General features: G+C 45.7%; 2 protein-coding genes and 1 non-coding gene across 4 annotated transcripts; 2 read left to right on the top strand and 1 right to left on the bottom strand.

Moving 5' to 3' along the window:
* Positions 1–901: 901 nt before the first annotated feature.
* IMP4 (IMP U3 small nucleolar ribonucleoprotein 4) lies at positions 902–5,585 on the bottom strand. The gene is made up of 9 exons (XM_060637612.3): positions 4,909–5,585; positions 4,658–4,766; positions 2,810–2,893; positions 1,996–2,105; positions 1,785–1,917; positions 1,532–1,686; positions 1,355–1,449; positions 1,182–1,255; positions 902–1,091 (listed from the first exon to the last, which is right to left on the bottom strand). Exons 1-9 carry the CDS (start codon positions 4,909–4,911, stop codon positions 979–981), a joined length of 876 nt encoding a protein of 291 aa, XP_060493595.1. The 5' UTR covers positions 4,912–5,585; the 3' UTR covers positions 902–978.
* Positions 5,586–5,615: 30 nt separating this feature from the next.
* Positions 5,616–9,615, top strand: VMA22 (vacuolar ATPase assembly factor VMA22). Of its 2 annotated transcripts, none has more exons than XM_060637613.3 (5): positions 5,616–5,796; positions 5,871–5,974; positions 6,072–6,154; positions 6,758–6,904; positions 8,674–9,615. In XM_060637613.3, the coding sequence occupies exons 1-5, from the start codon at positions 5,686–5,688 to the stop codon at positions 8,784–8,786; spliced, it is 558 nt and encodes a 185-aa protein (XP_060493596.3). In that variant the 5' UTR covers positions 5,616–5,685; the 3' UTR covers positions 8,787–9,615. The 2 variants fall into 2 exon arrangements, with proteins under 2 accessions (XP_060493596.3, XP_060493597.3); XM_060637614.3 differs by having other exon boundaries at positions 5,622–5,796; positions 6,773–6,904.
* Positions 9,616–10,665: 1,050 nt separating this feature from the next.
* TRNAE-UUC (transfer RNA glutamic acid (anticodon UUC)) lies at positions 10,666–10,737 on the top strand. The gene has a single exon. It is a non-coding gene; the product is annotated as a tRNA-Glu (tRNA).
* Positions 10,738–27,792: the final 17,055 nt, after the last annotated feature.

Consider the following 27,792-nt stretch of genomic DNA (forward strand, 5'->3'; position numbering starts at 1 on the left):
ACCACAATGCTGCAATCACATGCCAAAGAACACTAAGGATTGTTGGCAGCCACCAGAAGCTGGAAAAGGCAAGTAACGGAGGAGGGGTTGAGAATACAACCAACACCTTAATCTGACTTCTGGTCTCCAGAATTTAAATGAATTTGTTGTTTTAAGCCACCCAGTTTATGGCAATTTGTGACAGTAGCCCCTGGAAACTAACATAAAATATTATACTACTCTGCTTTGTATATATTTTGGAATTTCTGTAACTTACACAAAAATTTTAGTGGCATATTCTTCATGAACCGAGGCGATGGCAAGGTGAGAGAGGCTCCAGAAGCCTCTGGATTCACGAGTGGAGGCAAAAGCCACAGACATCACGTGAGGTCCTATCACCAGCCCCCCTCAAGCCCCCCCCCCCCCCCCCCCCACTAGGCCACTCCTGCTCCTGGGACCCTCATGAGTACGTCCAGCTCAGGGTCTTTACACGGATCATCCAGATGGCCCCTGCTGCTTCACGCTACCCTGTAGCTCTCCACTCTCCATGCCCCTGCCTGACTTGTTCTCAGGCCGCCCCATTGTGGTTTGATGGATTTCTCTCCGAAGGTTGTTGCTTGGGTGCATGCTGTCTTCACGAACATTCTGTGTAAAACCCGTACCACTGTCCATCCCCAGTCTGAGATGAGTTCTCAGAGGGCCTCTGACTTTCCAGTCACAGCAGCATCAAATCTCCCAAACCTTCCCTATGGCTAAGGTACAAGCCAGCAGGATGGGCCTGCCTCGTCCTACACACAATATCAATACCAGGCCTCAAAATGTCCCTGAGCTGTCAGGTTCCCCCCGAGGGGACCCCAGGAACACTGTCCCTCACATTCAGCCTGACAGTGGGCTTGTCCTGACCACACAGAGACAAATGTGGTAGTGTGGCACACAGACTTTATTCTGACCCCTCCCTTCCTCCAGGATCCAGGTCTATGTCCTTTTCAGTGAGTGGGCTCACTCAGCACTCAGAAAGACCCTCTTGCGTGCGGTGTTGGTATACGGGTGCCAGCGCCACTCCACATCTGCGGTGGCCTCCTGCTCCAGCGTGCCCAGGCGAATCATATACACTGGGGGGATGGAGATTGGAACATTGTCATCTATACTGCCAGACTTCCTCCCCATCCCTGACCAGAAGTAGAGTAAAGCCCCAAACTCACACTTCAGTTCAAAGCGAGGCCCAACCTCAGTCAGCTCCACACTGCGGTGGTTGGTCTTCCTATATACATGGTGCCTGGGGCGAGGGGAGACAGGAGGCAGATGTGGGTCGACAATAAACAGCAGAGGGACACAAAAGTCAGGACACCATTCTAAGGCCAGCCCATGGACCCACCGGAAGGAGATATAATCATCTTGGTTCGCAAAGGTGATGACCCGGTGGCTGTCATCTTTGGGCACAGGGAACAGGTAACGGAGTATGTCAGAGACCTGGGTCAGAGGGAAGGAGAGCGGCAAATGCCCAGCCTGGAACTCCCTGCCCCCAGCCCTCACCCTTTGGACCCAGACTCACCCGCTTGCCTAGGCGGGAGGAGAAGCCATGCATGATGAGGTGAGGCTTGGCCTCTGACACGGTTCCCAGGTCAGGGATGTCATGCCGCATGACCACATTGCACAGTGTGAAGTAAGCAGTGGGGCCGAAGGGCAGGTGGCTGACAATGAACCCCACTGGCGGGGCCAGGCAGGCCGTCAGAGACCCACTCTGCTCTCAGACCGTCACCCCAGCAACCCCAGCAGACACCTTGGTGCCTGCCCACCAGACTTACCAGGTGTGCCTCGATGCTCATGGACAACCAGCAGGTCAGTGACCCCGTTGGCTTTGCAGGCTCGCACCAGAGCCCCCACCTCATGCCGGCCACGGTTCATGCGCTGGGCACCCGGGAACACCAACTTCAGCTCCTGCACACGAACACACTAGAATTAGGACTGGGACCACTAGTGCCTTAGCATCTCCCACTTGCTCCCCACTACTGGTACCTTTGCAAACATCTTCAGGCGAGAACTGGGATCTCGAGAGGTAGTGATCATGACCTTAGGATCCTCAACCCCTGCCCATCGATATTCATCATCCATGTGGTTGGTCACACCTGTCAGGAGCATGAGGGGCAAGAACAGGACATCGCCTTGGGAAGTAAAACGCTAACTTGAGGGAGCGTGAATCTGTCTAGAGCAACACTGTCTGGTAACACCTTCGACAATGAAAATGCTCCACACCTGCACTGGGCAGGAAGGTGGCTCCCCAGCCACACTGATCACAAACACAAGTGTGACTGAGGCACTAAGTTTTTAAATATGATTTAATTTTAGTTCATTTTAATTATATTTATCACACAGGGTTAGTTGCTACCATACTAGCACAAGTCCAGATTGTTAGGCCAAAGGTAACAGACTCCTTTCCTTCATAACAAAAATTTATGTCTTTGATACCTTTATTATCTGTTGAATAACGCAACGAATGAAACATGTGGATGCCAAGGAAGTACCAGGAGCCGGGGACATGGCAGTGAACAAAATGGACACTGTCTTGCCCTGGCAGAGTTCCTATTCTAGTAAGGGAAACAACAGACAAAACAGAAAGTGGGATAATATTGTATGTGTTACATAAATGGAATTGGGAGCAGTAAAGAAGAGCTGTTCTGAGGTGCCATCTGTGCAGAGCCAAGAGGGCACTTGGGAGAGTTTTGGGAGCAGGAGCTGCAGAGCCTTTCCTTCAAGGTGTCTGAGGAATGACATGGAAGCCAGCAGGCTCAAGTGCAGGGAGAAAAGCTGGCCCAGTGTCAGGAAAGTTCACCTTCACCACCGGCATCATCAAACTCCAGGGATCCCTGTAAGGCCAGAGCCTCCCTGCGTAACTCCGTAGGAATCAGGCGGTTCTCTGCAGGGGGAAGACAGAGGGGCTGAGTAAGACACAAGCATGGATCCTTCATTTGAACAACACTGTGGCTTACAAAAACTGTACAGACTTGATGAAAAAGTACCTTTTTTACTCCTTTCTGTGCAGAAAGAAGATTCATGATTTTTTGGCAGGAGGAAGGGAAAGACAAAACAATTTGTCTTACATGCCAACCCGTTAACAATGGTTACAGGTTGTTTCTTGTTCCTGAGTTTCATGGTTTGAGGGCTTTCTACAAATATTTAATCGCAAGTATATACTGTTTTTGTAATTAGAAAAAAATTAACAAACTAATTTTTTTAAAGAATAAATCCAGAGTGCTCTGTACAAAGGTGGACCAGAAATCCTGAAACCCTCTGATAACAAAACTGCTAATCTTGCAGGGTCTGCATACTCAGTGTAGAGCCTGAGGTGGGACTGGAACTCACAGACTGTGAGATCATGAACTGAGCTGAAGTTGGATGCTTAAATCCGACTGAGCCACCCAAGTGCCCCCAAACTGCTAATCTTGATGCTTTGGGTCAGAGGTTTCTTCTGTGAACTAAAGCTGTACTTGGCAAAAGGGCTGGGCTGTAGGCAGAGCTGAAGTACAGAATATGAACATGCCCTTGGACCCAAGATTTCTTTCCAATATGCCCTGGAGAAATTCTTGCACATGGAAGAAAAGGTTCATAGCAGCAGTGCTGTTCTTAACTGCCCCAAACTAAAAATAAGCTCAATACCAAGCACAGGGAAATGGGAGCCCCCACTACACTCAACTGATCTTAGAAACAATGCTGAGTGAAAATATAAAGCTGTGAAAGAATACATACAACCTAAAAATTACATTTAAAACTAAAAATCGAGCCATATGATTTAGGGATACAAACAAGTATGACCTAAGCACAAAGAAAAACAAGGAAATGGTTTATTTTCAAACACTATTCAATGTTGTGGTTATCTGAGTTGGGGTAAATATTCTTGAATTTCAATATATTGAGCATTTTTAATTTCTAATGTGGGCAGATAGGTCACAAGTGTTTAACACAATGCTTAATGCAAACATATATATACCAAACATACGCACTTTCTGTCTAAACCATAAGAAAATCAAAGTGAATTTAAAATAATTAGAGGTATTAAGCTAAAGTACTATCAGAATAGAAAACAAAGTTCCATCCACACAAGAACCAAGAAAATAGGGATGGATACGGGACTTCCCATTAGGCATCTGTAACACTCTTCATTAGTATGACAAGTAAAAAGCAGAGAAAATACTTTTTTAAAAAAAGTGGAGAAAATACTGCAAAGTTAGATCCTAATTAACAACTCAAATAAAATTAAGTTCTCTGCAATTTAACAGTTTTAAAAAACAAGGGAATCATAACAATACTAAGACAGTAAGATATTCTTGCTACCTTGTACTGAAGGTAGCAAAAAGAAAAATAAGGGCGGTGGGAGCGGGAGGTAAAATATCTATAGGACAACGTAAAGAATTTAAATTTGGTAAGAACACACTGTAAACAAAATTAATAGGCAAACTGTAAAATCTGGATACTGCAGCACAAATGTAAGTAATTCATACCATCACGGAAGGGGCATCTGCAAACCAACAGGAGACCCAACAGGCAAGGAAAACGGCCCAGTGTTTTAGCCACACTAAGAAATGCTAATAAAAGGGTTTTATTCCGTTGGGTTTTAAAATGCAAACCAATGGTCTTTATAATGACGTGTTTAGAGCTGCCTAGGGGCGGCGACCGGCAATACCTTCGAGCGCGCGCCGAACCTTCTCTTTCTTCTCCTGGGCGGCTCGCTGCGACTCCTCGCGTGCCTTGCGGTACAGGTACTCCCGGCGAAGGCGGGCCTCACGACGCAGCTAGGGAACAGCGGGTCCGGTCGACCTCTTTCTAGCCACACACGGCCGGGCCCCGAGAGCCACCCGCCCCAAGTCCAGGAACCATCCCCAGCCCTCCGCGAACCCCCAACATCAAAAACAGGAGCTCAAACATTCCTCCTACCATTCTGAGCGCGGCTTCCACGTGGGTCCCGGAGAATCTGCCGGCTCAGCCCGCGCAGCTCCACCCTCGATTCTGCCCTCAACCAAGAAGGTAGCCAGAAGCTTCACTAGACTCTGCTACTGCTAGAAGCGCCCAATGTTAAGATGGTGAAGGGTGGGGTGGAAGTCGCAAGGCGATTGGCCAGTCTGGAAACGCATGCTCACTGGAGCAGCCAATAGGCTGGCGTCAAAGTGTTGTCCCACAGGATAGCAGTTAATAAAGATGTCTGTGTGTGGCTTCGCTACTTTTCACTGCTGTGCAGGATGCCCAATTTTAAGATGACGAACCGTTAAAATATTCATAACTGGCGGCCTTAAATGACCCAGCAACTGTAAAAGCAGCACAGCGGTAGACCAGAGGCTCGCCTCCGGGTTCCGGGAATTGAAACCCTTCCTCCCTTAAAATGGCTGCCTCGTCCATCGCCACAGCTATAGCCCTACTTTTAAAATGCAGCCGTCGCCAGAAGGAACTCAGAACTACCCATAATTCTAGCCGGCTGTTCGGTAGGCTGGCCTACTTCAGAGAAACCGGCTAATCAGTTCCGTGCCGCTGCTCTAGGCGCGCTTGCCTTTAGAAGCGACTACCCGGCGACCTCTAAACGTCGGGAGACTAGGCCCACGTCTGGGAACGCCCCTTGAAGGTGGGTCTCGGGGGCCTATTGGCTGTCATGCCGGCATGGCGAACGGCGATTGGACGACCTGGGAAGAGGCTGGTTCCAGACCTCAGTAGCTTGGGCCCATGGCTGCGCCGGACCTACGAGCGGAGTTGGACTCGCTGCTTCTGCAGCTGTTCCAGGACCTGGAAGAACTGGACGCGAAGCGGGCGGCACTGAACGCTCGGGTGGAGGAGGTGGGAGGCTGGGGAGGGAGGGCGAGAGGGCATGCGGAGGTAAACTGAGTTTCACCGCTCTCCTCTCATCTCAGGGCTGGCTCTCGCTCTCCAAAGCTCGCTACTCTATGGGTGCCAAATCGGTAGGTCCCCTGCAGTATGCCTCCCTCATGGAGCCCCAGGTCTGCGTCTACACCAGGTGAGGAGCTGTGCATGCTGGAGCGGGTGGGCGCTGGGGTCCAGGCTGGGTCCAGGCTGGGGCCTCCAAATGTCGACCCTACCTTCTCGTTCTTCAGCGAGGCCCAGGACGGACTCCAGAGGTTCTGGCTGGTGAGAGCCAGCGCCCAGACTCCAGAGGAGGTGGGGCCCCGAGAGGCAGGTGGGTCCCCCTCCCTCCCCCGCTTCTTCCCGCCTGGGCGCTCTCCAGATGTCAAAAACAAAATGTACAGGATAATTGAGGAGATGATTTTATTAAGGGTGTTGCGATGGAGAGAGCGGCCCAGATTGGAGGATCAGAATGTCTCAGCAGGGTAGACAAGTTTTAGATGAGGTCCTTTACAGTTGTGATAGTTTTGCAATCAGGGTAGGTTTCAGTCAGTTGGACAGAAAATGTTTATATGTCTAACTACCTTAGAGGGACAAAATTCTAATCGCAATCACTTATGAGAGGAATGGGGAGTTGGAGGTTCTGTCTGGCCTTTCAGCATGTTCAGGCAAATGAGAAAAGTCAGTGTGTGGTTCTGTCACAGGTTAACAAGGGGGTCATTTGCTGATGTTATGAGAGTCTTGAGAAAGAGTGGTCAGGGCCTCTCATCTGAGTCACAAAGGGAAGGGTTGTTCTTTATGGTAAGCTGCTTTCTGGAACATAAATGGTTGGGGGACTTTTCCAACCATCGGTTTTTGTCAGGATCATGAGCTCAGATCAAGTTCAACATTGTCACTGAGAAGACAAGGAATACTTAATGAAACCCCCAACCTCCAGTCTTTCTTTACCCAGCTTTGCGAAGACGCAAGGGTCTCACCAGAACCCCAGAGCCAGAGTCCTTCCCAGCCCTCCGGGACCCTCTGAACTGGTTTGGAATCCTGGTTCCTCACAGCCTACGGCAGGCCCAAGCCAGCTTCCGGGAGGGTGAGTGGATCCTCTATCTACTGGAAGGACTTGAGCACTAATGCCATGACACGGCTGCGCTTAATCTGCAAAGGGTTTTCCAGATTTTCGCCAGCAGACTTTTGTTGTACACCTGCTGTTTTTTCAAAAAGCATTTGCTGGCTGTTGGTAGTGTTCCAGGCCCATGCTAGGTGCTGGGGATACAGCAGGAAACAAAAGGGATAAACACCCATCATGGAATGTTTATTCTGTTGAGGGGAGAAAGAGAACATGCAAGTAAATAAGTAAGCCCTATACATAATACCAGGTAGGGGATTGTTATGGAAAAATAAGATAGGGTACAGTGGATGGAGTTGGACAGGAGTGGGTAGAGGAGTTATTTTATGAAGGGTGGTCTGGAAAGGCTTCTCTGAAGAGATGGAGAGAACTTTGTGGGTGATCTGGGGGACTGGTGTTGTTGGCAAAAGTATTAGCCAGGGCAAATGCTTTGAGATGAGATGGTGTTTGAGATGGCAGAGAGGAAGCCAATAGGTTGGAGTGGAATTAATGCAAGGGGTAATGCCAGGAGCTGAGGTCAGAGGGGGGCTGGGCCAGGTGATTTGAGGCTGTGTAGACCCTGATGAGGACTTTGGCTCTGAACAGAGGGAGGTGCACTGGACCCACAGAGTGGTAGGAAAGTTGTGGGTACTGGGTGGGAAAAGACAAGAGCAAAGGGAGGAAGCAGGTGCCAGGGAGCAGCCATGCTTGAGATACAGGTGAAGGCTGTGAAGGAGGGGGTAAGTGGTGGGAACCTGTCTGTTTTGAGAGTAAAAGCCACAGGATTTGCTGATAGATCAATCTGAGAGTAAGGGAAGGAGAGGAGTGAAGAATGAGCCCCTAGATTCCACCTGGGGATTCCACCTGAGCCAGACCACCTGGGGACTGAAGCTGCCCTCACCTGTTGTGAGAGGGCTGCAGAGTTGCAGCAAGGGTAAAGTCAGGAGTTGGGTGTGAGTGTGTTCCCAGTGCTGGGTGGTGGAGACTTTGATCAGGTGTCTGGGCACACGCAATCTGGAGTCTGGAAGAGACCTGGCCTTGGAAGAGCGATTTGGGAGCCCACTGCATGACACTGGTGTTTAAATTCTCAAGCTGCTGACACATGGCATTAAAGCTGAGATCAGCAGAGGGCCTTGGAGTGTGGAGAGGAGATGGGAAGAGATAGGGGAGAAACCAGATGAGGAGACTGAGAAGCAGTGGTGAGGCAGGAGCATCACCCAGAGGGTAAGGGACCCCAGAAGAAAAGAAGAGAAAGTGCTTCCTGGAGGGAGGTGATCAGATGCATGGCCAGCTCTGCTGTTAGGCAGGTAGGCTGAAGACTGAACTGGCCAGTGGACTAGGTAGCATGGAGGACCCAGATGACTTAATAGAGGCGTCAGGCAAAAGCCACCTCGATGTGGATCCAGGATGTGGAGCACTCTTGGAGGCAGAGAATACAGATAGAGGGAGAGAACAGTGAAGTACTGTGATAATGAAGGAAAGAAGGAAGGAAATGAGGGCATGCAACAGTGTTATGATCTGTGAATTTTTAGTTCTTGATGGGTGATAGTAAGGGGGTCAAGGAGGTCTGTTGAAGAGGTAGAATTTTGTGTGTCTGGTGAAGTTCTGAAGTAGCCAATGCAAGGCTCTTCCTGGAATATTTTAGGAATAGCATGGAGGCCAGAGTTCTGGAGCCTTTCCAGTCCCTGGGGATGTCCCCTAAGTCATGTGTCACATCACAGATACCATGGTGACAATCGTATCTCTTCATTTAGGCCTGCAGCTGGCTGCAGACATGGCCACCCTTCAGATCCGCATTGACTGGGGTCGAAGCCAGCTCCGGGGGCTCCAGGAAAAACTCAAGCAGCTGGAGCCTGAGTCTGCTTGACCTGTGACCAGAGACAGAGGAGTGAGCGCAGCTGTTCCTTCATGTGGCTGGCTACCTTATCTCAGGCCTTCCTCCTTCACAGATTGCCCCTGCCCCTATTCCCAGCTAATCCCTACTACTTAAAATTTCTCTGGTTTGCATGTTTTCAGCTTTGTTAGATGTGAAAGTTTGAAGAGGCAAACTGATTAATGTTGAAAGTCACTACTGTGAAACCACTTCTAGGCTTGTATTCTCCTAGGACACAGTCATGTGGGGCAGAGGGCAAAGCTGTTAGGTTAGTTCATATTAGTAAATAACCAGAACATCCTCGTGGATATATCAGCTGCAGTTTCTTTACAAGATGCAATACTATCCAGCTAGTGGCAGGGAAGGGCAAAAAATAGGTGCTTCAGTTTCACTAGATTCTCAAAACTGATTTTGATGTAGGAAAAAAAACCAAACATGGATAACAGATCAGGACAGCATGATTCCATGTCAATAAAAAACACAAACACCTGACTAGATAGGCAGTCCTTGACAGGTTTTAAGCCAGAAAGTAAAAAAGATTTGACTTAGATTTTCAAGGGAACTCTAGGAAGGGAACTCCAGGAAAAGACCTTTCAGATTTTTAAAAACCTTCCTTTATCTTTACAGAAGTGAGACCAACCCTCTTAATTTTTGAAGGTCCAGTTGTATTTCCTGTGATGGGAACTGTGTCCATGCTTCATTTTCCTGCTGGGTTGTTGGTATTTTTAGCAGTTTCCAGGAGGTAATCTTTATGTTTGGGGAAAATTAATCCTTTGTTCATATACGAAATATAAATATTTTTCCCAATTTGTCTTTTAACTTTGCATATGGTGTTTTTTTAAAGCCTTTATTATAAAATAAAACACATTAAACTGCACAAAATAATTGAATAGCTTAATGAATAACTAAGGTGAAAGCTGTAGTAACCATCACCCAGCTCTTGTATTTTTCTTTTTAGTCAGTTTTCTTAATAGAGTTGAATTGATCAATCAGCTGTTTTATGATTTCTGGACTTGGGGTTGTAATTGATGTGATAAAGGAATTCTCCAGTGTTTTCCTCAAAAACTTTCAGTTGAGGTACGGAGTGAATCTTGCAACCAATTTGTCTTTTCTACCATAGGTCTACATACATATATACATTATGTTGATTAATCTACCCCTACCGCTTTGAGATGCCACCTTTTATTCTTTCACTTAATCCCAGTGTATACCCCTACCGTATTTTGGACTTCTATTGTTTCATTGATCTTACTGTCAGTTAATAATCCTTGAGCCTTTCACATATACTTTAATCGCAGTGGTCAGATTTGTGATTGGATTGGGGAGAATGTTTTGTTTTGTTTTTGTTTTTGTCACTTTGAGCTTAAGCTGTCCGTGAAAAGCCTGTTGGAAGCACTCAAAAGTAAAGTAGAGAAATTTCAGAACAAAATACGGCTGCTACCAACGAAGAAGCTAAAATAAGATACCATAATCCGTTTTTGCTTTTCACGGAAAAGATAGCAACGTGGAACTCCGGTCCTAGAAGGGGTCCTTTATTTTAGATGTCAGTAAATGACCGTTTATTGTTTGGAGTTGGGCTTCAGGTGTGCCTGCAAACGCGGACTGTGAAGACCTAAACGCTCGGCAATCTGCCCTGGCCCTAGTCCTTTAGATTTCCGGGACCAGGAGTTCCCGCCCCTGAGGAGGCCCGGATGTTCCCACCCGGGGGCCGAGTCTTGAGAAAGGGGTCTTGAAACTGGGGCTGGTGGAGCTGCAGTCAGAGCGAATCTCCATGGGCGGAGCGAGCCCGGTAGTGCGCCGCTGTTGTGTGGGAGTGCACATGACAAATTGACAGAAGTGATGTATACGAGATGAGAAGCAGGTTGCCGCTGACTCCCATATGGTCTAGCGGTTAGGATACCTGGTTTTCACCCAGGCGGCCCGGGTTCGACTCCCGGTATGGGAAAAGAGGTGTTGTTTTGTTTCTTCAATTGGCTGGAATTTTGTTTCTTCTCCCAGTGGAACACCTCAGATAGAACTGGGCATTTCTCTCTATTTAAACCTAGAGAAATTGAGGCCCAGGGAGCTCTGGGCCCCAGCTTTCTGTATTTTTAACGAAGTGTCAATTTTCACCATATCAGTAACTGTTTTCTCTATCAGCAACTTATTAATTATAGAAGATACCATATACATTATAGAAGTGAATACTATTATATTTAAATATTAAATAATATTTAAAATATTCAAAATTTATTGCCAATCTCAGTGGAGGGTGACCACTGTCTGGCCCCTCCCACACACCTCTGGGTAAGGACACCCTCCAGGAGGAAGGAGGGGCTGGGTGGAATCAAGACACTTGCAGCCTCTGCTCCAGAGACAGTCCAGAAGCTGGGCTGCAAGGGTTGGAGCTGAGTCTCTGGAGGAGCACAGGATGAAGTGCATGAATGGACTGGAGAGAGCCAGTTGGAAGAAGTCTCTGACAATTTAACTTTCTCTGGTCTTGTGGCCGCTTCGTTTGCCGAATGGTCCAGTGGTTAGAGTTCTGTTTTGTTTTCACCTGAGCAAGCCGGTGTTCCCCCTACCCTTTATGAAAGTTACTTAAAACTTTAAAATAACCCCTCACTCAGCCCCCCCCCCCCCCCCGCGCACGTGCACAATTCCCATCAAAAACTACAAACATGAGTCACTAAATGCCTTCCTCAATTTTCCACCTCCTTTTCTCTGGTTCACTTAGTCAATCCAGGGAGGTTATGTGCAGGTCCTGCCTTCAGGAGTAGACCACTAGACTAGTTTATTCATTCACACATTTTGGGGGGAGAAATTATTTCTATTATCATATTACTTTAAAATATTACATGTTAAATATTAATATTATATATAAATAAAAATATATAATTAATATAATATTAACATATTACATGTTAAAATAGATACAATGGAGTTTGGAAGTCATCACTCCTGTCTTCACAAGAAAAAAAGCTGAATAAACTAAAATTTAACAACTCTTCTCAGATCCATGAGAAAACTGAAATCACAGGGCAAATTGCTGCTTTGAAACCTGGAAAGAAGAGTGAATACAGAGAGTCATAGTATACCAGGCTCGGAAGCCGCTGCTGGAGCCAGCAACAGGTAGAAAAACTTAAAGGCTAGTTGACCCTGCTGAGAAAAAAACTCTCTAAAGGCCTGATATACAAGGGAAGCCATTTTATTTTATTTTATTTTATTTTATTTTATTTTATTTTATTTTATTTTATTTTATTTTATTTTATTTTATTTTATTTTATTTTAAATTTTATTATTTTACTTATTTTGACACGTTTAATATTGATTGTACTTTTGCAGAACAAGAGTCCTAGGTAGTTGCTACCTTGGTGGCTTAATTTAGACAAAAATAGCCAAGAGGCATCAATTTATTACTATAGCAGATTTAACAGTGACTCACTAAATTATTTAATGGAAGCATTTTCTAGAAAGTATGGATCTAGTCACACGCATACTAGAATAGGTGAAATATAAGAACACCATATACATTTTGTACAATGCGCTTTTAGTTCTCCACAGTTTTGTTTGGTATAAAGCAAATGTAACTTGGCTCTGATATAGACCATTATTGATATGATTTTCAAGTTTTTCAGTGTGGGAAAGTGTGGCCCTCCTCAACATGGAGCCCATAACACCCCCTGGGCAGGTTCAGATTCAACTCACATATCTGTAAATAGACTAGAAATAGCCAATCAGGTGAATGCTGGTTTTCCTCAAATGAAAACTGAAAAGAAGAAGAAAAAGATTTTGCCAGTTGCATCAGTTTGCTACTCCATTTGGAATTTAGGCATGGATCCACTGGCCATGAAACTCAGAGTCAGAGCCCTCAGGAAAACTGGAAGAAATTCTTTAGAGACAGCAAAATAACCACACAAGTCCCCCCCGTCACACACACCACAGACACTCCTTATTTACCACACTCACACACACACATGCACACACACACACATACACACCACATGCACTGCCCAGCTCATACATGTCACACAGAAACACACGTTCACCACACCCACACCAGACACATACCGCATATACATCACATATATACCACACACGTGCACACATACCCTGCATATCAAACTTCCATCACATATACACATACATATAGTACACACACTCTTACTAATACACACCACACATACTGAACACACAGGCATACCATACATATACTAGAAACACACCAATATATACCACATATATACTACACAAAATAGCACACACTCACCAATCATGACACATATACACCACAAATATTGCAAATAGCACATATATAACACATGTACCACATATATGCCAAACATTCACATGATATACAACTCACAAACAACAAATACACACACAAACGCACACCAGCAAATCTGCAAAACAAACATCAACACCACACATATCCACACACCATACGTAACACACACACACACCACATATGCATGGCACACATACACAACACAAACACCACACAAATACCACACACAGCACGCATGTCACACAAACACCAAATAAACACACACTACATATGGAGAATAAACACGCCAGAGATACACCACCATCACAACTCACATCCCATACATACAGCACACATGAACACACATAAACCTTCTATATAGCACTGATACACCATGCACACTCCACACGCACCACACAAATACCATGAGCACACACACACCACACATATGCCACACATATCATACATATAAAACACAGAAAAACACTTAAATCACAGCCACTTTAAACAGACGCCACGCACACCACACATATAACCATACACCGACACGCCACACATTTACCAAATGAGATATCACATAGATATACCACACATACATCACACAATAACCACACATACAGAACACTCACTCCACAAGTAAAACACACCAAATAAACTTAACAAATCCATACCACACACTGCACATGCCATACATATACTGCAACACAGCACACACATCACATATACACCACACCTATATTTCACACACACATTCTGCATACTTACAACACAAAAGGAACTGTTACATCATGTGTATCCTGCACACGCACCACATAGTCTGCCTTCACACAACATGCATCACAAATATACTAAATATACAGACTACATCTATACTACAACAAGCCACACATATACCACACACGCAGCACATATCACACCTTCACCACACATACAATACACATATGCCACAAATACACACACAAACACACTTCAAGTACAACACACTCACACTATCCAGAGATACCACAAACACACCCCACATTCCCCACACAATAACCAGGTACTTATAACATTCACACACACACACACACACACACACACACACACACACACACACAATCTTCCACATGCAAATCAACACACAACTCATACAGCACTGCCACACCACCCATATACCCCATACACCACCCATATACCCTTCACAGACCACACATAGACTCCACACACACATACACACACACACTCCAAGCACATACATGACACATGCACTACACAACCCCCAACATATAAAATAACTATGCACCCAACACAACCCACACTTGACAAAAACACCATAAACACACCACTCACACACACATCAGAGACACAACATCTACAGCATACAGACCACAGGCTGTACATACCATACACACAACACAAACCAGAAATACCAGAAACAACCCCACGAAACACAAATCAAATACGTACCATGGAGACAACCACTATTATCATGCATATGCCACACTCAATGTACACACACATGACACAGAACACACACAGGCCAAATGTACACCACACAGATAACACACACACGAGATATATATTACACACTCTGCACACGGACCACACATTTACCCCACACACAACCTACACATACACCACACACAGGCAATGTACATATTACACAAAGACTGCCACAAAACACAGCCCTCACAGTCACCACAGACACACTACACATATTCCACACACAAACATACACCACACAAACACCACTCACACCACACATATGCAAAACTCACAAGAGGATACATGCCCCAAACACAACATAGCTACACTATTCATGCACAACACATGTATCATACACACGCACTACACGCACACGTAGAACTATTAGGATGCACACACCACATATGTGTCACACACACAACCTGAACCCACACACCAGGCAACACTGCACATGCAGCACACACAGACTCCACACACCCTGCACACACAACACACATCAACAACATGCCCACATGCAACACGTGAACACATGCGACACTCACACTGCATACATAACACACATACAACACACACCACGCACGCACGCCATGGACCCCCAAGCCAAGCATACACCACACACACACCACATACAACACCCTTTCACCACATACCACACGTACATTACACATTCAAGACGCATATTTCAGAGACACCACACACACAAAAGACGTGCAGCCCTTACACCACACGTACCACACGCACCACGATTTCCACACGTACGTGTGACACATCGACCACGCACACATACCTCACAGGCACCGATCCTCACCACACAGATACTACACGTACCACATATACCACATACGCACACCGCACATAAACCACACACATGACATACAAACCACTCAACACACGCAGAACACATATTCCACGCAAACTCCCACACATATTTGCCACCAAAAACTATACATAACCACACGAACGCCACACATCAGCCACCTGACACCACACATACACCAGGCAAATATTAGCACATGCACCACACACTCACCACACACACTGCACTGCTAACACATACAACACATAAAAGACACAAAAAACCTCACACATACACTATATCCAAGTGTATACCACACACAAATCATAGACCAGCTTTTAACCAAAAATATACTGGGCACACACAAATAGCACGCGCACACTTCATATACACCACAAAGACCACTCATGTCTCACACGCCATACGCACAACACGCATATTCCACACACACAATACACACATATGTGACACACATTTGCCATGCGGACGCTACACATACATGACAAGGAAGCCACATACATATCTCACAAATACCACACATACCACAGTCAAGCCACACTCACATGACACGCACATAATACACGCACCATGCCTATATCACACACCCACACAAACACATACACACACACACACACACCACAAGCCATATGGCACATAATGAACTCAGCACACACACCACCCTCACACAAACATAAGCACTAACGACACATATAATGCACATACATCACACACGCTCCCCACCCACACACCACATAAACACCACAGCCATCACAAAAATACCAAACACACATACCAAATATACACCACACACAACAAACACATTCATCTCTCACACTCACACCACACATGCAGCACACACCCCAAAGACACAGACCACACATACAACACACACGCACAGAGCATGCCACAAAAATACCACCAACACACACACAAAACAGATACTTGGCAGACGCCTCACATATAACACTTCCACAAACACACAAGTGAAACCAAAGGAATATGTCACACACACACACCACGCATATGCCAAATATATACCACACATGCCACACACACACACAAAACAGTCAACCCACAACTCCACACATATACCATACTCACAGCGCGCTTTCACAACACCACACACTTACCATATACACACATAGTAAAGGTATATCGCACACTCAGTCACCACAGAGATACCCACACACACCAAACATACACCACACACAGACACCAAACACCATACATACATCACAACTGGCATTTAAATAAAAACTTTAAAAAACATTCTCTACTAGCCATAGGGAAAGGCCCCATACTTAAGTGCCCAAAGCATTATTGTGCTTCAAGTGACAGTCTTGTCCCTCATAGACATATGGAGTAACACTTTCCCCACCGCCTCTCTGTGTAGATACTTGTGCTTTACTGCTGAAAAGTACCCTTTGCTGCAAGAGGGTTTTAGAAAGCTTCTTGGGGATGTGTAGTCAGAAGTATTCTTAAACACTTGTGTAGAAGCACCAGGAAATGGCCTAGTGTTAGGTGCCTGAAAGTACAGTGGCATTATTCATGCAGCTTTCAGTGTAGATCCAGTAGGAACTTTTGTTCAAACCCTCTATATTTGCACAAGGCAACGTCCATGTTCTTAACTCACAGAAAAACACTTTTCTTAAAGCATTTGTGAATTACCTTCTCAAAGGCAGGAAGAAGTGTGCTTACACCCATCTGTTCGAGCACTAGGGAATGTCCATGTGATGACCTGCCTGATAGTTGTGTTCTAAGTGAGTATTTCAAATTCCTTTTAATACATATAATTACAAGTGTTCTTCCACCTGTTTGGATAAATGCTATGGAAGAGACTTCTTTTTGACCGCCTAACTATGCTGTGCTTAATACATCTTTCATTTGGCTTTCAACGTGCATCTAGTTGGGTATTTTCTCTAAAATCTGTTTATTATCATAAGGGAATGGCCATGCACTTAATTGCCACAACACCATTGTGGCTAAGGCATCTTTACATTAGTCTTTTAGAGTCATCCAATAAGAGAACGTGCTTAAATCCTTCTAAATGATCACTAGGGTGTGTATAGGTGCTTAACTGCCTGAAACAGCCATGCACTTGGTGAAATCTCCAAATATTTTTAAAATACATGAAGTGACAAGTGTTCTTAAATCTCTTTATAGAAGCACTTAAACTTAATGGCTTAAAACTACCCTGTTTCAAGACTGGCTGATGACTTTCAATATATGCGAATAAACTTATCAAAACATTCTATATGAGGAATAGGAAATGTATGGGAGATGCAGGAGAGAAGCATCAAAGGACAAGACTTCCAAAGGGAAGGGCTGGAGAAGGTGCAAGGCCTTAGGACACGTTTACACAGCTGAACGCGGCAGAGGCTCATAAGGAACGCCCAGAGCCATTAACATTGTCCAAGGCCGGATCCTCCTTCACACCTGACCCTTCCTAGTGTTATAGAAACCATTTAACTCGAAATTCAATCTTTAAAGGCTGATTAACACACTTGCTTAGCTGACTTTATGCACATAATCTTTAGCAATTATCCTAATAAAAAGAAGCTTCATTCTGGAGTCGGGGCCTCATTCCGACTCCATTATGAGGACCTTCACTTAACTGCACTTTGCGGACTCATCTTTTGGGACTTCGGCCATACTCCCTGCAACAGAACTGGCCAAGTGCTTCACTGCTTAAAAGTACAGTGTTCTTCAAAGGGCTTTCATGTAGAATTTCATGTACATGGAATAGGACCATTTGTTTAAATACTCCATATTTGCGAGAGGGTAATGGATCTGCATGTATCTTCCTAAAGGTAGAGGTTGTGTTTCAAGTGCCTTGCATAGGCCTTTTACACAGAAAAGATGTGCTTATAGTAAGGCACTAGAGGATGGACATGGCCTTAACTCCCTGAATCTGCAGCGTGCTTAAATTCAGTTAACGTTTTTGGTCAGTGTTGGAGGAAGTGCTCCTAACTCCTGTGTATACAAACTAGGGAAGGGCCTACTGCTTAATTGCCTAAAGCTACTCACTGCTGAAAGTGTCTTACATGTACCTTTTCACAGACATCTCATTGGAACATCTGTTGCAACAGTGTATATGAGGAATAGGAATGGCCACGTGCTTCACTGCCTAAAACCACACTGTGCTTCAAGTGGCTTTCATTCCCCCCCTTAAAGGTTTTTTTTTTTTTTTCATTTTCTTATTATTACTTGAATTCCCTTAGTTAAAATACAATGTGATCTTAGTTTCAAGCATATAGTAGATTGACTCAACAATTCCAGGAGCACCACTCAGTGCTCATCATGACAAGCTTACTACTTAACCTGTCCCTCCATCCTGTCCACTCCAGTAACCAGTCGTTTGTTCTCTATAATTTAGAGCCTTTTTTTGGTTTTCCTCTCTCTCTCTTTCCCCTTTGGGGGTTATTTATATCTGTTTCACTTAGATCTCTGCTTGTTCTTTCATTTGGGATAAATTTCTCTGTCTTCTCACTTTCTCCAAGTCTCCGTGCCTGTTTCTGTGCCAAAAAGTATGTGTTCACAATACAGAAAGGCCATGTGCTTAACTGCTGGAAAAAACTCTACCAGAAGCATCTTTGAGTCAGTTTCTTAGATTTTTCCCATAAGGAGGGGGCTTAAATAATTCCGTATAAGACACAGGAAATGCCTATGTGGTTACCTGCCTGAAAAAGCTGTGTGCTCACTGAGGATTCCATTCACTTGTAAGTTCATGCAGTAGCAAGTCTTGCTAAACTTCTTTGTATACATAGAATGGAAGGGCTTTATGCTTCATGGCCTAAAACTACACTGTGTTTAAAGTGTCTTGAGAGCCTGTCTAGACATTGTTCCAATGGCCGTGATCATAAGAGCCTAAAACTGCACTGTGCTTAAAGCAGATGTCAATTAGTGTTTCAGATGAATGTAGCAAGGAGTGTTTTTAACCTCTCTGTAAACTCTAGGGAGGGGGTTTGGGCCTAAGTGTCTGAAACTCCATTGTGCTTATAGTATCATTCATGTAGCCATCACATACACAGCATAGGATCTCTTGTTGCAACACTCTCTATTAGCAGCAGAAAATGACTGTGTTCTTAACTGCCTTTTACAAAAGGAGCTTTTGTTCAAACATTCTGTTAGCAAAGGGAATGACCATGTGCTTCTCTGCCTAATTGTGTTTTGTGTCAAGCCTAGTTCAAAAAGATTTTGGATACACAGTCATAACTATTCCGATTCTGGTGTAGAAGCACTGGAAATGCCCTAGCTCTGAAGTATCTAAATCTACATGGTGGTTAATGCATCTTTTGTGTCACTCATAATGGACATCTAGTATAAACTTTTGTTTAAACCCTGTGTTTTTAGCCTTAGGGAATGTTTTTATGTTTAATTGAGGACAAATGCTCAATTAATGCTTAAAGCATTTTTGAGTTAGTTTCTTGTATTTATCCAGTAAGAAGTGTGGTTAAATCCTGGTAAGCACTAGGGATTGCCCATGTGTTTGTTTAACTACCTGAAATCCCTGTGTTCTCAGTGAGGGTTCCAAATGTCTTCTGAATAAAATGTTCTTAAACTTCATTAGATCAACAATAGGGAAGGGCCTTCTATCCAAGTGCCTAAAACTACACTGTACTTCAAACATTCTTTATTAGCCTTTACACTGATCTCATAGGAAACTTTGTTGAAACACTATATATTAGCAATAAACAATGGCCATGCACTGAAGTGCCTAAAACTATACTGTTTTTCTTGTCACTTGCATGAACCTCTCACCATTTAGTAAAACGTGCACCTGGGGTGCCTGGGTAGCTTAGTCAGTTGAGTGCCTGACTCTTGATATCAGCTCAGGTTGTTATCAGTTGCTGGGATCAAGTCCCACATCAGACCCTGCACTGATAGTGTGGAGCTTGCTTGGTATTCTCTCTCCCTCTGTCTTTACCCTGCACACCTTCCCACACTTGCATGTGCCCTCTGTCTCTCCCTCTCTCTCTCAAAAATAAACATAAAAAAGTAAAAAATAAGTCTTTGTAAAAAGGTGCTCCTTATGTGTACTCCATAAATATTATAGAAATGCCTTGTCTTTTTTTAAGTTTACTTACTGAGAGAGAGAGAGAGAAGAGAGAGAGAGAGAGAGAGAGAGAGAGAGAGAGAGGAGAGCATGCACCCGTGGGGGCAGGGGCCGAGAGAAAGAGACAGAATCCCAAGCAGGCTCCACTCCGTCAGCACAGATCCCAAGGCCATCAACACAGAGCCTGATGTGGGGATCGAATGCTTGAATTGTGAGATCATGACCTTAAACAAGATCAAGAGTCAGATGCTTAACCGACTGAGCCACCCATGTTCCCAAGAAATGCCTTGTCTTAACTGCCTTGAACTACAGTGTGCTTAAAGCAGCTGTCAACGAGCATTTTAGATGAATGTAGTAAAAAGTATTCTTAACCACTCTGTTTAAACCCTAGGAAAGAGCTTTGTCCTTAACTCTCTGAAGCTACATTGCACATTAAGCATCTTTCATGCAATGTCTGAAACAGCCAGCTTGCTAGGAGAATCCCTTCATCCTCACCATTGTCCAATTCTCATCTCTCATAAAGAACGCTGGTCTTCCATGTATCCATTGTCACCACTTTGCTAAATTTACGGGGGAAGTTATCCCTAGGGTCCATTCAGAGTTGGGCTCTGTGAGGAATATCCCCTGCTTGGAAGTGGGGAGTCTGGCGATGTCCCTGTAACTGTGGGGTAAATGTTGCACAACAGTCCCTTTGAATTCTGTTTCAGAACAATTTGGACATCCAGAGGCCTAGGCCATGTGAAGGTGCCTTGTGTAGGTTTGTGGGTAGGGTGAGCCAGAGGTTTCGGAAGGGAGCTGGTCTCTTTTCTGGGGTGAGTGGAAATTAAATTAGACATCTTCTTTCCAGTTTGATTCCATTCCCATTGAAAATGTAGAATATTGGCCCTCCTGGGGGCCCTCCCTTCCCATCACTGTTTTTTCTAACTAGGTCTTTGCTCACACTTAGGAGCCATGGGGCTCTCACACACTCAGCCAGCACCCAGGAAGAGGCAGGGAGTTTCTACGTTGGTCCTGTGTTCAGTGAGAGTGACCAGTGACAAATATCCAAAGAGAAGATGGTCTGTTAGTCCCTGAGCACGTGGTGCTTAGCCAGTTGTGCTATGGAAGGTGAAGGAGAACCAGTTTGCTTCATTCCCCTGGCTGCTTGAGATGCCCTAATTTTCACTAGCAGACAGTTCACACATGGGCAGTATGCTCCAGAAGCTGGTGAGTGCAAGAAAAGCCCTTTCCAGGAAGACAATACCAGGTTCTGGTTCCAGATGCCTGAGCAACAGGCAGGAGCACCCAGCAACTACAGCTCCACCACTGCTGTTTCCATCCACTGATGGCAAAAGTGGGAAAAAGAGACAAAGCCAGGGATTTCAGGGTCCTGCTGCAAGAAGAATTCAGGACAATTGCTGACAGGGATCCCAGGTGTACCTTGTAGAGGGCTCGCTTTGCTTAAACTCTCAGGCTTTTAGTATTGGTAATACAGTCATACTGCTAGGATATTGTGCTGGGTACTTCATTTTCAACATTCCCCCATTAACATTTCTAGGGAAGAACTCTGGCCATCTGTGGTTTCCCTTTATACACCATTGTCTTTTCTCGGGAAACAACGTTCTGCATGGAATCCAAACAGAGATAGTGTCTCAGAGTCATATTTTATGCTTCCAACTTGGGAGTCTGGTGGTATCCTTGTGACTGTGATATGGATTTGGCATTGGGACTTTCTCAATTTGGTTTCAGAACTATGTGGACATACAGAGGCCTAGGGCATTTGAAGTTACCCAAAGGAGAATGTTTGTATGTAGTCTAATTCAGAGGTCTGGGGAGGGAGCCAGGATTCTGCATGGGGTAAAAAGAAATGAAGATATATATTTCCTTCCTGAAGGAGTATATGGACATCTAGAGGCCTGTCATTGAAAGAGGTCCAGTGGAGAATGTTTCTATGCTGGACCAGAGGTTGCTAGAGAGAGCTGACCTACTTTATGGGCTGAAAGGAAATGAAGTGAGACATCTGCTTTCCAGATTGATCCTTTTCCCATTTGGAATGTCAAGCTTTGGTCTTCCTCCTCCTAGCAATTGCCAACCCATTGCTGTGTTTCTAAATACAGTTTTATTCACATATAGGAACCATGGAATTGTCACTGACTCAGGTGGCACCCTGGGGTAGGCCACATACTCCCATTCTGTCCATGTGCAGAGTCTGATGTCCCAGAAGACAGGTATCCCTCCTGTCTCTGAGCCTTCCATACTTAGCAGGCTAGATATCATGGGAATGGGTAACCACATAGAGCTCCTGCCCCTAATTGATGGTGATACCCTCTTATGGAAGAACAGACAGTCTGTGCTAGTGCAGCATGCTCCATGACCTCATCAGTGCACAAAAAGCCTTTTGAATAAATGGTGCACTTGGACCTTGTTCTCAACTCTTGATCATCAGATGGAAGCATATTCTTCATATCTCAGAACACTGCTGCCCTTACATGCTAATAGGATGGGGAGGAGCACACCAGAAGCCAAATTCCAATTCTCATCCTTCATGAATGACTATGGCCCTCAATGTATCAAGATTCATGGCATTGCTTTATTTCCCATCACGGTTTGACATGTGGCCCATAGAAACTCAGTCCTTCAGGGTACTACCTCTGTCTTCCTAATGTCCAATGTGGACTAGCCATTGTGACTGTGGGACAGGTGAAGGCAAAGGGGCCCTAGCATTTTGGTGTCAGGACCACATGGACATCCAGAACCCTAGGGAACTGGAAGGGTTCCAGCCAAGACCTGCCTGTGTGGAGGCTGTGCCAGACATATAGAAGGGAGCTAGCCCCCTGGCTGGGCCTAAAGGAAGAGAAAAATCTCCTTTCCAAATTGATAACATGCCCGTTAGATGGAAACATTGCACTTTGGTCCTTGCTGCAGCCATTCCCTCTCCCTTACTGTGTTTCTGACTGCCTCTTCATCCATCCTTAGGAATGATGGAGCCATCACTCACTTAGCTAGCAACTCTGGGTAGGCTGCAAACTCCCACGCTGTTCCTGTGCTCAGTGAGAGCTATCAGGCTCTACTCTACCAAAGGAAAGGGTGGTTGGTGCTTGTCCTTCTGTGCTATGGAGGGTGAAAAGGAGCCTGCTTGCCGCACCCACCTGGATTGAGTTGCATTCATTCTCAGAAGCAGACAGTATGCACATGGGCAGTATGAACTGGGAGGGGGTCAGCATTGGAAGAGCCATTGCCAGGAATTAGGGAACCAAGAACTTGTTGCAGATTCCTGACCAGGGGCCATCAGGACCCAATAACCCCAGGTCAAACATTGTTATCTTCCTCAACTGATGGGAAAAGTGGCAGGGATAGACCAAGCCAGAAATCACTGGCTCCTAAAGAATGAATGCAGGCTTCTTGCTGACAGGGCTCCCAGGTGTAGTCCCTCAGAGGGTCTAAGCCCACAGGTCTTTCTTATTCCAAATACAACCTGGTTGATAGGAGACTGCTCTGGGTAAGTCACTGTCAACTTTCTCCAGATCACATGTGTGATGAAGAACTCTGGCAGTGTGTGTCTCCATTGTCATTCATTAGCACTTTTGATCAAAGAAGGTAAAGTATTCTGAGACAGTGTCTCAGAGTAATATATTCTTGTTTCATCTTGGGGCTTTGGTGGTGAGCTTGTGATGGTGATAGAGGTACTGCATAGGGCCCTTCTCAATTTGGTTTCAGGATTATGTGGCCCTCTCCACACCCAGAGTGTGTGAAGGTGCCTAGGAAGAATGCTTGTGAGTAGGCTAAGGCATAGGAAGTGGATGGATCCCTGTGTGGAACATGTGTGGAACATGGGGAAGGGAAGGTTGGGATCACCCTTCCCGGTTTCCCTCGTGCCCATCTGAATGCACTGTTTTGACTCACCTTGTAGTCATTCCTCTCCCATTGCTGCTTTCCTAACTTGGTCTCAATTCACACACGGAGACCCTGTGTCTGTCCCCTATGCCAAGTGAGATCCCCGGTTTGGAGGTGAGTTTCCAAACCTTTCCTGACCCAATGCAGGGCTCTCAGAGGCTGATGTCCCAGAGGACAGTTACACCCCCTGTCCCTGATCTTCTGGTGCTAGTCAGGATACAGTATCATGGGAATGAGAGCCATGTGGATCCCTGCCCTTAACGGATGGAGCTACCCTCTATTGAAAGAACAGACACTCTGTGAAAATACATCAGGCTCCATGACCTGATAAGTGTACAAAAAGTTTTTTGAATAAATAGTGCACCAAGGCCTCGTTCCAACCTCTTGATTGTCACATGGAAGCACATTCTTCATATCTCAGAGTCTCTGCTGCCCCTCTCGATGCATATGATGGGCAGAAGCGCACCAGAAGCCAAAGATCCCCTCTATTTCTTAAGGGAAAATGTGGGCCCCTTGGTCACAGGGCTCCAAAGGCATCCTTTTGCAGCACTCCTGGAGCCAAAGCCCACAAAAGGTGCTTCTGATACCTGAGCAAGCCAGCTTGCAAATACATTGTGCTAGTCAGATTCTTCTAAACATGAAGAACTATGACCCTTGTTGTATCCAGTTTCATGACACTGCTTTATCATCCATCAAGGTTCATTTTTGTGTCCATACAAATTCGGTCTTTCTGAGTACTATCTCCACCTTGCAGATTTCTAATGGGGACCAGCCCTTATGACATTGGGACAGGTAGAGCCAAAGTGGCCTTGGCCTTTAGGTTTCAGGACTACCTGGACATCCAGAGTCCTTGGACATCAGAAGGGGTCCAGCTGAGAGCTGTGTGTCGGGGGGCTGGGTCACACGTTTTAGTGGGGAGCTGGCCCCCTTGCTGGGCCTAGGGGAAATGAAGATAAACATCTCCATTCCACATTGATCTCATTCCCATTGGATGGAAATATTGAACACCCTTTGGTCCTGGCTACAACCATCCCCTCTCCCTTCCTGTGTTTCTGACTGCCCCTTCTTTCACCCTTAGGAGTCATGGAGCTGGCACTCACTCAGCAGGCACCCAAGGACAGGCATCATATTCCCACTAGGACTGTAATCAATTATAGCCATCAGCATCAGATAGCCATCCCAAAGGAGTATAGCCCTCCTGTCCCTGAGATTGGTGCTAGTCTGTTTGTAGCAAGAAGTGGGGGGTGGGGTGGGGGGAGTGGAGCCAGCTAGCCTCTTTGGTCTGCCTGATTGAGGTGCCTTCCTTCTGAAAATCAGACAGTTCACACAGGAGCAGTAGGCTCCAGAAGCTGGTCAGCACAGAAAGAGCCTCTTACAGGAAGAGGACATCAATGCCTGTCTCCACACTTTTGAGCCACAGCTGGGGCATCTCCCAGCTACAGCACTTTCACTGCTCACTCCATTGAAAGATGAGAAAAGCAACAAAAATAGACCAAGTCCCAGGGCTCTCTAGGTCCTTCTGAAGGAAGAAGGCAGGCCTGGTGCTGACAGGGCTCCCAGATTGAGTCCCTAGAGGGCGCTATTGCCTAAACCCTCTGGTGTTTCTCCCCACATCCAGCCAGGATGCCAGGAGCTGGTGCTGGGCACTCTCTTCTCCATAGAATTCCCCTTCCAAGCAATGAAGAGCCCTGGCCCTCCTCTTCTACCTTGACACGTCATTGCCCTTTTGTAAAAACAAGGTTCTTCACACATCTCTTTAGAATCAGTGTCTCTGATTTAGAGGCAGTGTCTCTGCCTTCCACTTGGGAGTCTGGTCCAGTCCTTGTGACTGGGGGAGAGATCTTGCCACAGGGCTCCTTCTTCATTAATTCTCTGGGTTTCAGAAGTATGCAGCCATTCTGAGCTAAGGGATTTGAAGGGGCCCAGCAGAGGATGTCTGGTATTTAGGCTAGGCCAGAGATTTGGGCAGAAAGTAGGCCTCCTTCTGGGCAGAGACAAATGAAGAAAGCCATCTTTCCAAGTGTATCCGTATTCCCACTGGAAATGTCAAGCTTTGACCCAGTGGCGCCCATTTCCTTTCCATCATTGTGTTTCTCACAATGAATTTTTTTCTCCCTTAGGAGACACTGAGCTGTCACTCACTCAGCTGGCACCCCTGGGTAGCCTGCAAACTCCCACTCTGCTCCTGTGCTCAGTAAGAGCTATCAGGATCTGCTCTACCAAAGGAAAGAAGGCCTTGAGTCCCTGGGTGCTTGGTGCTTGGCCTGCTGTGCTATGGAGGGTCTAGGGGAGCCAGCTTGCCTCACTGACCTGGATGACTGAGGTGCCTTCATTCTGAGAAGCAGACAGCTTGCACATAGGCAGTATGAGCCAGGAGGGGTCAGCATTGGAAGAGCCCTTGCCAAGAATGAGGGAACCAATTCCTTGTTGCAGATTCCTGAGCAAGAGCCCTCAGAACCCTATAACTACAGCTCAAACAGCGCTGCCTCCCTCAACTGATGGGAAAGTGGCAGGGACAGACCAAGCCAGAAATCACTGAGTGTAAAAAAGAATGCCAGCTTATTGATGACAGGGCTCCCAGGTGTAGTGTTCAGGATGCTCCTGTGGCCTAAGCCCACAGGCCTTTCTTATTCAAGATACAACCTGATTGATAGGAGACTGCACTTGGTACTTCATTCTCAGCATTCTCCAAATCTCATGTCTGATGAAGAACTCTGGCAGTGTGTGTGTCCCAAGGCCACCCCTGAGCCCTTTTGTTTAAATAGGGTTTGGATGGGGATAATTCCCAGACAGTATCTTAGAGTAATATCATCTTTTTCAGATTGGGAGTCTGGTGGTGTCCTTATTATGGTGACCTCATATTTCCAGGTACCACAGAGTTGCACTGAAGTACCCTAGTCCTTCCTCTGGAGTCTGGGCCAAGGATGGCCCTGGATTCAGGAGAAACCTACCAATTTCAGGAATTTCTGGCCCATATTTGGGCCTTTGAGCATGCAGCTAAGAAAATGGATGCTGGTGCCCCATGGCAGAGCTCTCTCTGACCTCTTTCTTCTTTCTGTCTTGTCACTTCCCCAGTGTCTGCTTTTTCCTTTCAGTGTGTGTGTGTGTGTGTGTGTGTGTGTGTGTGTGCCAGTGCACATGTGGGGTTTTGGGTAGTAAAATGACCCCAAATGGAGAGCAAGTGGGCATGTTTCCTCCCAGAAAATTAAAGTCTTTCTTTTCTAAAGCAAACATGATGGGAGGGATTTGAGCCAGGGCCTATAAAGGCAGAGCCCAGCTTTATCCTCTGGACTCTTCCCACCTCCTGTGATCTGGGCCAGTCCTAGTGTCTTGATCATTTCAGTCACCCCACAGTACAATGAGAGCTTGGAAACATAACTACAAACTCCAGTTCTCAAGAGGGTGTGATGTTAGGCTCCATTAACACTGGGGAGCGTTCAGGTACACCTGTATACTAAGTATACCGGTTTATTTTAGAAAGGTATAAAAAACTTCATAAAACAGGCAAATGTTTGGAGCTGATGAGGAAAATGTCAGGTCTGTGTCCACCACCAGATATGCAGGACAT

The sequence above is a fragment of the Panthera onca genome, chromosome A1 (assembly GCF_046562875.1).
Source record: "Panthera onca isolate mPanOnc1 chromosome A1, mPanOnc1 haplotype 2, whole genome shotgun sequence".
Taxonomy (NCBI): Eukaryota; Metazoa; Chordata; class Mammalia; order Carnivora; family Felidae; genus Panthera; species Panthera onca.

Coding starts and splice junctions, on each gene's coding strand:
- VMA22 (XM_060637613.3), top strand. CDS start 5,686: ATGGCTGCGCCGGACCTACGAGCGGAGTTGGACTCGCTGCTTCTGCAG. Junction 5,797..5,870: donor TGAACGCTCGGGTGGAGGAG/GTGGGAGGCTGG, acceptor CTCTCATCTCAG/GGCTGGCTCTCGCTCTCCAA. Junction 5,975..6,071: donor CAGGTCTGCGTCTACACCAG/GTGAGGAGCTGT, acceptor CTCGTTCTTCAG/CGAGGCCCAGGACGGACTCC.
- IMP4 (XM_060637612.3), bottom strand. Junction 1,918..1,995: donor GCCTGAAGATGTTTGCAAAG/GTACCAGTAGTG, acceptor GTTCGTGTGCAG/GAGCTGAAGTTGGTGTTCCC. Junction 1,256..1,354: donor GATGATTATATCTCCTTCCG/GTGGGTCCATGG, acceptor CCCTCGCCCCAG/GCACCATGTATATAGGAAGA.